This window comes from Thamnophis elegans, chromosome 14 (assembly GCF_009769535.1).
Source record: "Thamnophis elegans isolate rThaEle1 chromosome 14, rThaEle1.pri, whole genome shotgun sequence".
Lineage (NCBI taxonomy): Eukaryota > Metazoa > Chordata > Lepidosauria > Squamata > Colubridae > Thamnophis > Thamnophis elegans.
In genome coordinates this window covers 36,894,212-36,909,278 of record NC_045554.1, presented here as the reverse complement: position 1 = coordinate 36,909,278, position 15,067 = coordinate 36,894,212, and the positions used below count along the sequence as shown (strand labels likewise).

General features: G+C 48.5%; 1 protein-coding gene across 1 annotated transcript; it reads right to left on the bottom strand.

Annotated features, from left to right (window-relative positions):
- Nucleotides 1-4,768: 4,768 nt before the first annotated feature.
- Nucleotides 4,769-14,994, bottom strand: ENKD1 (enkurin domain containing 1). The gene is made up of 8 exons (XM_032231427.1): nt 14,911-14,994; nt 10,794-10,992; nt 9,303-9,524; nt 8,965-9,137; nt 7,852-8,010; nt 7,366-7,535; nt 6,278-6,414; nt 4,769-5,357 (listed from the first exon to the last, which is right to left on the bottom strand). The coding sequence occupies exons 2-8, from the start codon at nt 10,876-10,878 to the stop codon at nt 5,197-5,199; spliced, it is 1,107 nt and encodes a 368-aa protein (XP_032087318.1). The 5' UTR covers nt 10,879-10,992; nt 14,911-14,994; the 3' UTR covers nt 4,769-5,196.
- Nucleotides 14,995-15,067: the final 73 nt, after the last annotated feature.

The following is a 15,067-nucleotide window of genomic DNA, read 5'->3' as shown; positions in this document are numbered from 1 at the left end:
TTAAACCATGGCTTTTTTTTTAAAGCGGTGCTCCTTCACATTGCTTTATTTTATTTTATTATTATTTTGAAAGAAACCTGCAGGAGGATTAGGAGACGACAGCAAAAGGAAACCATTTAGAGAGAGAGAGAGGCAGAGAGAGAGACAGAGAGACAGAGAGAGACAGACAGAGAGACAGAGACAGACACACACACAGGGAGAGAGAAACAGACAGAGAGATAGAGACAGAGACACAAAGAACAGGGAGGGAGGGAGAGACAGAGAGAGAGAGACAGACAAAGACAGAGAGAGACTGAGAGAGAGACAGAGAGACAGAGAGAGAGACAGACAGAGAGAGAGAGAAACAGACAAAGAGATAGAGACAGAGACACAAAGAACAGAGAGGGAGGGAGGGAGGGAGAGACAGACAGACAGAGAGAGACAGAGAGGCAGAGAGGCAGAGAAGGAGAGTGAGATAGAGAAACAGACAAAGAGATAGAGACAGAGACACAAAGAACAGAGAGGGAGAGGGAGGGAGAGAGAGAGAGACAGAGAGAGAGAGAGAGACAGACAGACAGAGAGAGAAACAGACAGAGAGAGAGAGAGAGACAGACAGAGAGATAGAGACAGACAGACAGAGAGAGAAACAGACAGAGAGAGAGAGAGAGACAGACAGAGAGAGAGAGAAACAGACAAAGAGATAGAGACAGACACAAAGAACAGAGAGGGAGGGAGGGAGAGGGAGGGAGAGAGACAGACAGACAGACAGACAAAGACAGATAGAGAGAGAGAGAGAGAGAGACAGAGAGAGAGAGAGAGACAGACAGAGAGAGAGAGAAACAGACAAAGAGATAGAGACAGAGACACAAAGAACAGAGAGGGAGAGGGAGGGAGAGAGAGACAGAGAGAGACAGACAGACAGACAAAGACAGATAGAGAGAGAGAGAGAGAGAGAGAGAGAGAGAAAAAAAGACACAGAATGAGAGAGAAACAGAGAGAGAGGCACAGAGAGGGAGGGAGGGAGAGAGAGAGAGAGGGAGAGGGAGATGGCCATGCCTAAATGGAGCCCCTTGGCAGAACCAGATCCCAAGTTATAAATATCATCCTGTGTTTTGGGTACAGTGGCTTATTTTTTTGCTCTGCCTGTCTGAGAGGTGGGCATCTGTGGCCATTTGAAGTGGCTGCTTGGCAAATTTCAGCCGAGGGGATCCCCCCCCCCCAGTCACACCCCTTCCTCAGTCTCTATGGCAGGCAGATTAGGGGGGAAAGCACCTCCCATTAGCCAACAACACTCCCAGGGCTTTTAGAAAGGGAGCAAAGAAATCTGCCCGGCTGTTTTCACTGTTTTGGGGCTGATTTCAAGTTATTTTCAGGCTGCTTTTCAGACCATTTTTGGGCCATATTGACGTTTTTTTCCAGGCTCTTTTTGGTCCAAAAAAGCCTGAAAATGCTCAAAAACCAGCCTGGAAATGGCCGAAAAACAGCCCCCCAAATAGCCAAAAATGCCAAAAAACAGGCATGCGCACACCAGTCACCTGTTCTTCGGGTTTCTGATGGTCTGGCATGTGCAAACACCAGCTAGCCGGCCTGTGTGTGCACCAGCAAGCTGGTCTTCAGGTTTCCAGCATCCTGGCGTGCACACATGCATGCACATGCCCAGACGTTCTGGTTCGGGTGCTGAAAAGTTCGCCATCACTGTTCGAACACTTTTAAACGCTGACCTTCTACGTCAGCCATCCGCCCAACTGCAGTCGTTCCATCTATCTGGAGGGCACCAGGTTGGGAAAACTCTCTGATTCCTCATTAAGGCGACAGATTTTGAGGTATACATTGTGTTCTTGGTGTAGGTATGGGACTTTGCGAGGTGGACACTCCCCTCTCGCGCCAGCCGTCCTCCTGCTGTCTTTCCATTAACAATGAGGAAAGGGTTGCCACCCACTGACTTCAATCCTCTTCAGCCCAACGAAAGAAAACAGAAACAGAAGAAGAGGCATAGCGATGCTTTCAAGCAAAAGCTACCGTATTGATCGTAGCAAGTCAGGACTGTTTCTCTCCTACAGCCAGCAAACGGCACAGGTTTGAATGACTGGTCATGCAGAAACTTCATTTACTTTTTAAATTACAGGCACTCAAGATTCCTCTTGCTCACGTTAAAGCTCAACCAGCCGAGACACGGCCCGTAGGTTTGGGGTACTTGTTCTTTTGAGTCATTCAGGCCTAAGAGAAATGTGGCCGAGCATCTATATCTGTCTGTTATCTGTCTGTCTATCTCTTATCATCTATCTACATCAGTGGTGGATTTCAAAAAATTTTGGAACCTACTCTGTGGGTGTGGCCTCCTTTGTGGGAGTGGCTTGCCGGCCATGTGACCTGGTGGGAGTGGCTTGCCGGCCATGTGTTTTCTCTCTCTCTCTCTCCTTTCTTTTGTCTCTCTCTGTCCCTTTTTTCTTTTTTTCTTTCATCTCTCCCTCACTCTTTCTTTTTTCTTTGATTTATTTCTTCCTCTCTCTCTCTCTCTCTCTCTCTCTCTGTGTCAGTCTCTCTCTGTGTGTGTGTGTGTGTGTGTGTGTGTGTGTATGTGTGGCAGTGGTGGGTTTCAAAAAATTTTGGAATCTCTTCTGTAGGTGTGGCCTGCTTTCCGGGTCCACTGGTGGAACCTCTTCTAACCAGTTCGGTAGATTTGACGAACCGGTTCTACCGAATAGGTGCGAACTGGTAGGAACCCACCTCTGATCTACATCTACCGGTATCTCCCCTCCCTCCCTCCCTCCCCCCCGTATATCTATCTATCTATCTATCTATCTATCTATCTATCTATCTATCTATCTATCTATCTATCATCCATCCAACCAACCAACCAACCAACCAACCAACCAACCAACCAACCAACCAGCCAACCAACCAACCAACCAGCCAGCATTTATTAACCATAGCTGCAGTGTCCTGGAGTCATGTGATCACCAATTAGGACTTTCCCAGCCCACCCAAAGTCAAGGGGAGAAGCTGGATTACTAACTTCTCCAAGCAGTGAATGTTTCAGTGGGTCCAAATAGCTTATTGATGCAGGATTATCTGGACCAGGGGTCTCCAACCTTGGCAACGTTTAAGACTTGTGGACTTCAACTCCCAGAGTTCCTCATATTCTGGGAGTTGAGGTCCGCGAGTCTTAAAAGTTGCCAAGGTTGGGGACCCCCGATCTGGATTACGGAAGGGTGATCTTCATTGCAAACCTTGGCCTGGCGTCAACCGAAAATGCAATGGGTAAACAGTTGTCAGCTTAAGTCATGCCAGACTTGCCAAGGTCCACTAACCTTAAAATAAACCCTTGGCTTGTTTTAGTCCTTCATGTGCAGTGAACTTTCTTCAAGCATTTATCGGACCCATCGGTAGATGGCAGCACAAACCAGATCACCAAAGCTGAGATATGAATTTGTCCGAGGGCCGAGAAATCCGGAGAATTCCTACCACCAGTTCTTGTTCCAAATAACTGGCCTCAGCCCACTTGATGCAGGCAGCTCACCATGTCCAACTCGACAACCAACAGTGGGACAATTTAAGCATTCAATCTAAACATTTAAAATAAATTTTTAAAAATATTTTCATTTTTGTCATTCGCGTTTCCTTCTGCCCCTCCTTCTGCATCCTTTCTTTAGTGATTCGATGCCACCATTTCTTTGATATTAGTGTCATTCTTGCCCCGTGGTGAGTTGGATGCAACAAATTGGCTGTGGGAAGTTGGCCATAAAGGTAAAGGTTCCCCTTGCACATATGTGCTAGTCATTCCCAACTCTAGGGGGCGCTACTCATCTCCGTTTCAAAGCCGAAGAACCAGCGCTGTCCGAAGACGTCTCCGTGGCCAGCAAGACTAAATCCCGAAGGCCCACAGAACACTGTTACCTTCCCACCAAAGGCGGTCCCTATTTTTCTACTTGCATTTTTGCGTGCTATCGAACTGCTAGGTTGGCAGAAGCTGGGACAAGTAACGGGAGCTCACTCTGTTACGCGGCACTAGGGATTCAAACTGCCGACCTTTCTGATCGACAAGCTAAGCGTCTTAGCCATTGAGCCACCGCATCCCGCAAGTTGGCCTTAGTGAGTTGCAAAAATAAAATAAAATGGTACTTTGGAAAGTTCTTTCAAAGGAGAAAATTGCCTTAAGACAATTGACCTATTAGATCGCATAGATTAGGCCTCCTCCGAGTTCCATCTGCCAGTCAGTGTCGACTGGCAACCACACGGAGGAGAACCTTTTCAGTAGTAGCTCCGACCCTTTGGAACGATCTCCCTGTGGAGATTCGTACCCTCACCACCGTCCAGACCTTCCGCACAGCCCTCAAGTCCTGGCTATCCCGTCAGGCCTGGGGATAAAGATCGTAATCTGTCCCCACCCGAATGATGAATGAATGTTGAGTACTATTTTTACTCATGTATTGTTTCACGTTTACTGTTTTGTACCCCCTTCCCTATATTTTGTAAGCCGCCCTGAGTCCCCTCAGGGAAAAGGGCGGCCTATAAATAATAATAAAACTAAACTAAAACTAAACTAATTGAAATTTGCAATTAAAGGGAACTTTTTGATGAGAAGAAGAAGAGGAGGAGGAGGAGGAGGAAGAAGAAGAGGAGGAGGAGGAGGAGGAGGAGGAGGAGGAAGAAGAAGAAGAAGAAGAAGAAGAAGAAGAAGAAGAAGAAGAAGAAGAAGAAGAAGAAGAAGAAGAAGAAGAAAAGACTGAGATGGCCAACGTTGAAGAATCGTTCAGAATTACTTAGGAAGGCCTTCACAACTTCCAACTTAGCTTACAAAACGTGCTTTATTTATTTAAAACTGTCCAACCGTTTCAATTTAAAAACTCACTGAGGATGTGTACTTTTTAAAAAATAATAATAATGATAAAACATTGCCTTTGCTTGAAAGAGAAGACCATCTTGAGAAGGTTTACTGTATTTGGGAAACAGCTGTCTTGGCCCATCAAAAGCTCTAGGGCTCCAGTTTTCATCCTCCCAGGTCTTCACCCTTACTGCTTGCTTTGGTTTCCCAAGCCTGAACAAGACACACGGCTTTGCTTCCTCGTGCCGAAAAGAATCGGGGCTTACAGCAAGAACAACGGACAACGCAACAAGACAAACCTACACTGTGGGAGCCCCCATGGGAGGAAGCAAATCCACCTGTGACTTGAGCAGAAGAGGCTGGAAAGGCCAAAGGCAAAATGGCCTCTGTGCTTAGGAGTCCAACTTGACGAAGACTTTGGGTCGGGAGAAGATTTTGAGAGCCTCTTCGATCTGGGACAGCTTCTTCTCTAAAGAAACACGCCGGGTTTGGACACTCAGAGTATCGACTCTCACGGGAAGCAACAGGAGGTCCTTCAAGAGCTTCTCTTGGCCTACAGAGAAGAGATGAGGGAGAAAAAGGAGCACCATCAGTGGACAATTCTGATAGTCGGTCTTCTTCAGCGACCCCAGTTGACCCATCAACATGTTGCACCAAGCCATAAAGGTAAAGGTTCCCCTCACACATATGTGCTACTTGTTCCTGACTCTAGCGGTGCTCAATCTCCGTTTGAAAGCCGAAGAGCCAGGACTGTCCAAAGATGTCTCCGTGGTCATGTGGCCGGCATGACAAAATGCCGAAGGCGCACGGAACGCTGTTCCCTTCCCACCAAAGGTGGTCCCTATTTTTCTACTTTCATTTTTTACGTGCTTTCAAATTGCTAGGTTGGCAGATGTTGGGACAAGTAACGGGCGCTCACTCCGTTATGTGGTGCTAGGGATTCGAACCGCCGAACTGCCGACCTTTGTGATCGACAAGCTCAGCAACTTAGTCACTGGGCCACCGCGTCCCTTCGCACCAAGCCATAATGGGGTTTATTTAGTTCTAGTGTCATTGATTGTGTGAACTCAGCCATTTGGATTTGTGAGCCGGGTTTCATGGTTTGCCATGTCGTACTGTACCCCACCAGGCAGCGAGATGTGATGTTCAATGAGCCACGACTGCATGAATCATGGCTCAGCACAAGGCATGAGACCAATCCTTGGCTGCCTACGATGCTTATAAGATAACATCGGGGTTCTGAAAAAATCTGGTTTGCCGCAAACACGTTCTTTGTATCTTAAGAGTACCGGTAAATCTACCCACTATTTAAATTCCAAGAGAATAAAAACTCAGTAAGGCAAGAAAGCAAGGAAGAGGAGAATGAAGCACCTGGAACCTAATCCTGCCCTTAGCATAACCCCAAGCTCTTTCCTTATCCTGGTTGTGTGTGTGTGTGTGTGTGTGTGTGTGTTTCACCTCCGCCCTTCTTACTCTCTTTGAGGTTCTTGAGGGTTTCCAGGCGCTGGTTCTCGGGCATCATCGCATGGCCAGGTGGCATGTCAGGATCAGGTGCGTTCCGCAGGCGTTCCTCGGCTTCTTTGCGCCAGTGGTCCTTCCGCTCAATCAGGCTACATACAGCAGAAAAGTAGAAGTCACTTATAAGAATAGATAAAGTGGAGACCGGAGGGTAGGGAGGGAGGAAGGAGGGGGGGAGGAAGAACGGATGGAGGGGAAAGAAAGGGTGGGAGGGGCAAGAAAAGGGAAGAAGGGAGGAAGGAAAGAAGGAAGGAGGGGGAAGGGAAGGAGGGGGGAAGGGAGGGAGGAAGGAAGGAGGGAGGGGGAAGAAAAGGGAGGAAGGAGGGAAGGGGGAAGGGGGGGGAGGAAGGAAGGAGGGGGGAGGGGGAAGAAAAGAGGAGGGAGGGAGGAAGGACGCAGGAAGGGAGGTAGGAAGGGAGGAAGGAAGGAGAGAGGGGGAAGACAAGGGAGGGAGGGAGAAAGGAGGCAGGAAGGGAGGGGGAAGGGAGGAAGGAAGGAGGGAGGGGGAAGAAAAGGAAGAAAGGAAAGGGAAGGGAAGGGAAGGGAAGGGAGGGAGGGAGGGAGGGAGGGAGGGAGGGAGGGAGGGAGGGAGGGAGGAAGGAAGGAAGGAAGGAAGGAAGGAAGGAAGGAAGGAAGGAAGGAAGGAAGGAAGGAAGGGCGGGCCTTTTTCCAGCCAAAATGCTTTCTCTTTCTGGCATGGTCATCCACCCAGCCTCTCAGCAATGAAATTCAGAGAAAGCCAGAGTTACAAGAAAAGGTTCCATCTGTTCTGAAGCACCTTTTTGAAACTGGATTTTACTTTCCAGCCTCATTATACCTAAACAGGCAGTAAAAGACCAGAAGAATCTGACCTTCATTGCTTTGTCAATGTGGGTTTCCAGACCTGATGTTCCCAAAGCTGAATTCGACCTGCTCTGAGCCACTGACATCCTCGACCGGAAGCGGCTCTCTGAAGTTTCCCGGAGGTGCCTGCTTGCCCACTGCCGAAGGACAGCACAGCCGTTCTCCCCCCTGCCACCCTCTGGATTGCCTGGCGAGCTTACTAGTGGGGCACGTGGCCTTTCTGCTTGGTGTTGTACTCTTCCAGATCTTTCTGCTTCTGCTCCAGGGCTTTGTTGATGGACTGCAGAGAGCGGGACCGTTGCATGGAAGCGCGTTTCGCGTTTTGGGCGTTGTGGCTGACAAAATCCACCTTGCTGCTGTTCTCTGGTACCTGGAATGGAAAGAAAGAAGGTGACGATAACAAGCCGGGAGCTTCTGGACGGTGGCATCCCAGAAATGGCTACCTCCACCCACTGGGCCAAGGCATGGCTGTTTAATCATGGTTTCCTGCAGGGGAGGATCATGGCCTGGGAGTCAGGGGCTGCACAAAAGGTCTTTGGGAGGTCTGGGTGTCAAATACGGGCTCACCCATCCTCATTCAGTGGATTGAATATGACGGCTGCATTCGTAAAAACAATACAGATACTAAATGAACAGTTGTAATTTGGAGACTGCTTGTGTACACACACACATACACACACTCTTACCTTGCCGTTCCCATTCTGAACCGGGGCCGCTCCTGAATACATTTCGCGCGACTGGAAAGGGTTCGGGGAGGGCGAGGGGCGTGGGCGAATTCCTGTGCCACAGCGCGAATAGGCTCTCAAGTACTTCTGTGCTTCTGGATGCGGCGGGCTGGGACCCTCCTACGAAACCCCGAAAGAGAAGGAAGAAAAGATGGGGAAACTCCACACCTTTATGTGGTGCGGTGGCCTAAAAGTGGAGCTCTCCCCTCATAATCAGGAGACTGTGAGTTCGATCCCAGGCAGAGGCAGATATTTCTCTCTCTGGGCACAATGAAGAATACTGGGTTTTTTTTGGAGTATAAGACGCACCAAGATTTTGAAGAGGCAAATTTTAAAAAAAATGTTTTTGCCCTCTACAGACCTCCCCAAAAAAGCCTGTTTTTTGCAAAAACTGGGACAGTTTTTTTTTTTTTTTTCAAAAAAAGGGCATGAATAGCCCTTAGGAGGCTTATTGAGTGCTCCTGGGTGGTGGTGGTGGGCGCCCAAAACGAGGAAAAAATGGTCCATTTTTCACAAAAACGGGCCCATTTTTTGTCTCAAAAAAGGGCATGTATAGCCTTTAGGAGGCTTATAGAGTAATCCTGGGGGCTGGGGGGGGGGGGAAATTAAGCAAAAAACGGCCCATTTTCCACTCATTTTTTCCCCTTCCCAGCCCCTAGGAGCAATCTGGAAGCCTCCTAAAGGCTATGCACGGCCATTTTGGTGAAGAGGGTGGAGTTTCAGGAGGCAAAAAATGCTATATTCAGAATATAAGACGCACCCAGATTTTCAGCCTCTTTTTTTGAGGGAAAAAGGTTCATCTTCTACAGTATACAGTATATCTGCTGATCAAAGCTCTGCATTAGTGACAGGAAAGGCATCCGGCCAGTCAACGCTTGGTTCCATTCAGTTGCCCCAACTCTACCCCGCAAGGGCCAGCCAGGGGTGGGATTTGGAGGTTCTCCAAACTGGCCATAATGTTAGCTACGGGTTCTCCTGAATCTGAGTGAACCTGTAGCAGCTCACCCATGACTTTAACCGATGTGCTGGACCGTTTCTCGACTGCATTAATGAAGGGGAAGGAAGGAACGTCACCTGCAACTTTGCCTTGACTTTGGATTCCACATTTTCATACTTCTGGGACTTCCACAGGGCTTTCACTGGCTTGGGTTGGCTCAGCTGGCGGGCTTGTTCTTTCTCTCGGCACTTCCGCTGGATCTCTCTCATGCGCCTCAGGTTCTCCTTTTCGTGGTCTTTGTGATCCCGGCCTGCCCCAGAGGAAAAAGAAAGCTTCTTGGGGTGTCCTCTGAAGGCCCCTTGGCCATAACTTGCTCCACAGAGCAGATGGCAGAGCTTGCCTGAGGAACTGCGGTAGTTGGCAGCTTAGACAAAACTCTACCGACGTCTGTGGACTCCAGCTATCCTCCACTTACGTTTAGGCCTCAGTTCCTCAAAGAAGGAGATCTCATCTAGCTTCAGGAGAACTCCAACGGTGCCCTTTTGTCCCTTCTCCAAGATGTCCCTGGCGTTGGGCTTAATCCGTGGAGGTGGTGAGCAGCGAGCACTGTAGCACCCGGGATAGAGGCTGAACTCTGGCGGGATGGGGCCAGGAAGCAAATCCAACTTCAAGGAGTTCCCTTCCAGCCTCCCTCGCGCTAAAGACACAAAAAGAGAACAATCAGGAAAGGGTCAGTGGCCTAAGAGCAGAACCAGCGGCTTTAGCTGCAGAAAATTCTCAGAATCTGTTCTGTTCCCCAAACCACGAAGCGGATTCCTTGTCCCGACAAAAGCCCCTTTTTATTACGTTACTGTGAATTCTGCTCCTTCGCATCCAGCAAAGTCTTTCAGTGTCACAGACCTTATCTGGCTTGGAGAGCTGCCAGGCCGATATCTGCAAAACTTGGCAAGGAGTCTTGGAGAGTCACGAGCCAATTAAGTGAACTAATTGTCTCCTGCAAACTCCACTCCCCTTTCGCTCCTCTTTTATTTCCTCTGGGAGGGGCCATTCATCATCCACCTGTAGCCTTACTCCCCTGTTCTTTAGCTGTTCCCTTCCTCTGGCAACTCTGCGCACGTGCACACTGGGAACAGGCTCCAGCTGTTCTTCTGCCCAATGATATCCAACTCCAAAGGCAGCTGATAAATGTCGGACGGCCCTGGCCCCCTCTCTGCCTCCGACAGAGCCCTCATCAGAGCCTTCCCCAGACTCCAGGACTGCCCCATGTTCCTCCCCAACCTCCTCATTGTCTGAATCTGCTGCCAGCTCTGCTGGCCACTGGTGGGCCACAACAGAATCCTCAAGGACACAGAACAGGCAAAAGACATTAAATGCACCGTAAAAAGTGCCGTACAGATGTTCATACAGAGTGGGCATGATGGACATTTCAGTTCAGCAGTTTGAAAGGTATCCTTTTGGAGAAAGGAAGTGGGGAGATCACGCTCTCAGCAAACTATCTGAGAGTTCCCTCCGTTTCTTAGTGGATGTAGGAAGGTAACGGCTTCCTCTGTCCAGTTGTGACTGACTCTTGGGCATGTTGCTCATTTCCGCTTCTTGGCTGAGGGATCCAGCGTTGTCCAAAGACGTTTTCTGTCTTCATGTGGCCAACATAACTGTATGCCGAAGTGCACAGAACGTTGTTGACTTCCTGCTGAAGTGGTACCTATTTATCCACTCGCATTCGCCTGCTTTCGAACTGCTTGGTGAGCAGGAGCTGAGGTAAGGAACGGGAGCTCACTCCATCGCCAATGCTTGGGTCTCGAATGAGAGCTGTCGGTTTTCCAGCTGACAAGCTCAGCATCTTTAATCACTGAGTCATACGCCCCTTTCGGATGTAGGAAGACAAAACATGCAACCTACAGATGGAGGACAGGTTTATTGCGGTGAACAGATTTTGTAAGAATCCCAGACACAACCAGACACTGACCTGATAGTGGGCGTCTGTAATAATCCGGACACAGGGTAGGATCCGGAGGAATGGGACCTGTGATCCTGGAGGGACCTTCCGACATCGCAATCTTACTTCGTAGATTCTAACCAGGAACGCAAAATCTCATCTTTTGGGGGACTGTTGCAAATGAGAACTGAGTTTGCTATGGAACCATGGATAATGTGTGAGTGGGCAGCTGGAAGGAAGAAGTTTAGAATTTTAAAAAATGCAATTATCAACCACTGTACCATTAAGGAGTGAAACTGTCAGGCACAAATCTATATATATATATATAAAAGCCAAATACCACTCACTCATCACGAAATCTCCAGAACTGTAAAGCCTAAAAACTTGAAATTCAGTATTTTTTATACAGTATTATATTAACAGACATTGATGATAAGGTGTTAGGTGTTCTACTCCCCCTCCCCACCTGAAAGGAACTCTGTTCCAACTGCCAATTGCCTTATTTGGGTGTGGCCAGCGCGTGATTCATCTGGCCTGCGGGCTGGGAATTTAGACATTCTACACCCCCTCCCCACCTGAAAAGAACTCCGTTCCAACTGCCAGTTGCCTTATATTAACACGCTCGGGTGCTAAGGAGTTACCCATTCTACATTAATTTTCAAGCTTTAAATGCCAATTTATCGAGCCCGATCACATAGTTTCGTAGCGAAGCATGGGTATCCAGCTAGTTAGATATATTTCTCTTCTCTTCTATCGTATTATTCATACATTATGTGTCACAATCATGTCCAGAATAGCAAATGAACCTCCCATGGTCCTCCAGGTGCAGCTCAATCCAATATTCACAAGTTCTAGTCCTGATAACAGACTCAGGGGCCATTCTTTAAAGTTAGGAGATTCCTAAAACAATCACATATCTGCGATGGGTATATCTGTCAGCGGATATCAGAGCCAAGATGGCGCAGTGGTTAAAGTGCTGTACTGCAGCCACTTCAGCTGACTGTTATCTGCAGTTCAGCGGTTCTAGTCTCACCGGCTCAGGGTTGACTCAGCCTTCCATCCGTCCGAGGTGGGTAAAATGAGGACCCAGACTGTGGGGGCGATATGCTGACTCTGTAAACCGCTTAGAGAGGGCTGAAAGCCCTATGAAGCGGTATATAAGTCTAACTGCTATTGCTATTGCTATATCAGAAAGCTGCCTATGCAGTTAGGCATAAAGACAGTGAGCAAAACCACATCTGTCTCTGAACTTCCCTTGGAACATTCTGAAAGCAAATTTTAAAAATCTTCCATGCCTTCCTCTGTACCTAGGAGAAGCAAAATGCAAAAGGATGATCCCTGATTTTGCATAAAGACAATAGTGGCTGGCAGAGTATCAGGCCAGTCTCAAGATTAGCAGCCAAGTGCTTTTCTCTCACAAAGAGGAGAAAGGAGGAGTAGGAGTAGGAGTATTAACGCTTGGCATCATTCCAGGCCCAGCATAGAGATGTTTATTCTGACAGCTTGAAGGGCAAACGGCTGTTTTAAGAAACTACAGTACAAACATACAGTTGGGAGGCTGGTTGGCTTGAAATCATGGAACTGCAAGGAGCTAAACGCGGAAGGAAAAAGGCCCTTTTGCAATGGATGTTTGGAGGGCAGGTGGTTCCAACCTGGGAAACCTGCTGGGAAGGCCAACTTTACGCTGGTGTAAGTGTCCAGAACATGGCATCCGGCTTCTCAATTCCTGGCAAATAGATGGGGAAGAAATGGAAGTAGTGACAGATTTGATTTTCCTGGGCTCCAAGATCACCGCAGATGGGACTGCAGCCAAGGGTTCCACCACAAATCCGCGAAGCCCTTATCCGCGGAGACATAAGCGCGAAGACTAATTCGCGCCGTTCAAAGCGCTAAGGAAAAACGCGGCCCTACCGCGATGACATAATCGCGGAGGGCAAATCCACGTATTCCCAAGCACTCAGTACCCTAAACCTAACCCTGAACCTAACCCTGAACCTAACCCTAACCCTAACCCTAAACCTAACCCTAAACCTAACCCTAAAACAAACCCCTAAACCTAATCCTAACCCTTACCTTAATGGAAATTGGCTTTCAACAGAAGCACCCTTCTGTTGCCACGCTGTTGTCGCGGCGGTGATGACGCGCGATGATGACGTCGCGGCTTTAGCGACGCGCTTATGTCTCCGCGGATAAGGGCTTCGCGGTTTTGTCGTGCCACGGCAGCCAAGAAATCAAAAGACGCTTGCTCCTGGGGAGGAAAGCTATGGCAAATCTAGACAGCAGACTAAAAAGCAGAGACATCACCCTGCCAACAAAAGTGCGTCTAGTCAAGGCTCTGGTTTTCCCAGTTGCAATGTATGGCTGTGAAAGTTGGATCATAAGAAAGGCTGAGCGCCAAAGAATTGAGGCCTTTGAACTCTGGTGCTGGAGAAGACTCCTGCGAGTCCCTTGGACTGCAAGGCGATCAAACCAGTCAGTCCTAGAGGAGATTAACCCTGACTGCTCTTTAGAAGGCCGGATCCTGTAGATGAAACTCAAATGCTTTGGCCATCTAAGGAGAAGGAAGGACTCACTGGAGAAGAACCTAATTTTGGGAACGATTGAGGACAAAGGAAGAAGGGCACGACAGAGAATGAGGTGGCTGGATGGAGTCACCGAAGCAGTAGGCATGAGCTTAAATGGGCTCCAGAGGATGGTAGAGGACAGGAAGGTCTGGAGGAACGTTGTCCATGGAGTCACGATGGGTCAGACACAAATTCGCAACTAACAACAACAAGAAAAATCCCCTAAATATCTAGCAGGAACCTTGACTCAGATATGTTGGGGGATGCAACAGGAGTCCTTATCTTGCAAGGGCTAATGGGTGCATTTGGAATCTTACCTAAGGTTTGCTATGAGGCAGGTGGAAAGCACAGCTGCACAGGTATAGCATTAGCAACATCTATAGATTATTCAAAGGAAACCATCAACCATCTCAAAAGGGGAACAAAAAGATACAAGCACCTCTCCACCAGCAATCAGCACCCAGATCAGCATAGATTAACTCCAAAAATTAACATCAGACCCACAATCAATACCCCAAGCAAGAAACTGCCAAAGAAGCCACCAAAATATAAAGTGACAGCAAACTGCACTCCTTACTACCGGTAACACTGATGATGTTACCCAGTTTGGGTAATGAAACATCTGCACACACAAAAAAAAAAACCCAAGCAAGCTCAGAGACCATCAAGGACCCCTCAGAACGAAATCAGTCAGCAAAAGAATTTGTGGTGTCTTGCATTTTTAATGTTTCCCATCCTGATCTCAATGACTGAATCAACAAAGATAAATAATACATCCCAGTCATAAAAAACATGCTAGCAGCGGAGTTTTGCCAAATTCTCCTGGTCCAGATATCCAGGGGGAAATCCAGGGGTTTGTGGCTCAGGAAAACTTAGTTGGTATGGTTAGTTTAGTAAGTATATATTGTTCAGCATGTTGCATGAATGGAGCCCCTTGAGTGAATTTAGCAAGTGACACACAGAGAGAAAAGAAATGCAAAGAAGGAGGAACATTGCAAACAGTTGCAAACTTTCATCCTTGGCTCCTTTTCTAGATACAGCCCCAATTTGATCCTGGCACTCAAAACGAACAACGACAATATCTGGGGAACACTGAACACATGACACAATATAACAACAACAACAACCAGCATTTATTAAATTTGTCTGTCCCTGAACTCTCAACAACTGTGGGTAGCCCGAAAAGTCCTGCAATGCAGGGCTCAGCCTTTCAACCCGGATTCAGGTTTTCCCCCACCCAGGTCGCTGAGGGTCCTGGGACCACCAGTCCTGTGTGCAGTCCTACCTCACAGGGTTGTTGTGAATAAGAAATTGCAACGCCAGGCATCTCAATTCCGGTTCCGGGAGGGAACATGCAAAATCCACGTGTCACCAGCAACTGAACCCCCTCCCCCAACAGCCCCCCTCCATCCTTCCAAGCCCAGGGAACGCCGCCCCCAGCTCCCACCGCCCCGAAGGACCCCGATTCCTCCCTCCATTGGACGCGAACTGCTCCCTACTTTGGGTGCATGCCAGCAAAAGACCCCCTTTGCCGGAGAAGCTGCCCCGGGCGCTCCCACCCGCGTCTCCAGCCCCCCACTCACCTTTGGAGCCGATCCTCTCCAGCAGCCCCGCGCGGCGCTTCTTGCGCTGCGATGCCGAGAAAAATCCGGCGGCGGACAGTTGGACTCCCCGCCTCCGGTCTCTTAGCAACAGTGTTTTCCGGAGGCTGCTGGGAATTGTAGTTTTCCTTTCTCTGCA

Bases quoted from the DNA above. Each gene is read 5' to 3' on its own strand.
- ENKD1 (XM_032231427.1), bottom strand. From the start codon at position 10,878: ATGTCGGAAGGTCCCTCCAGGATCACAGGTCCCATTCCTCCGGATCCT. The intron at 6,415-7,365 runs GTAAGCTCGCCA...TGCTGTATGTAG, and splicing joins AAAGGCCACGTGCCCCACTA to CCTGATTGAGCGGAAGGACC. The intron at 5,358-6,277 runs GTAAGAAGGGCG...TCTTCTCTGTAG, and splicing joins CCTCAAGAACCTCAAAGAGA to GCCAAGAGAAGCTCTTGAAG.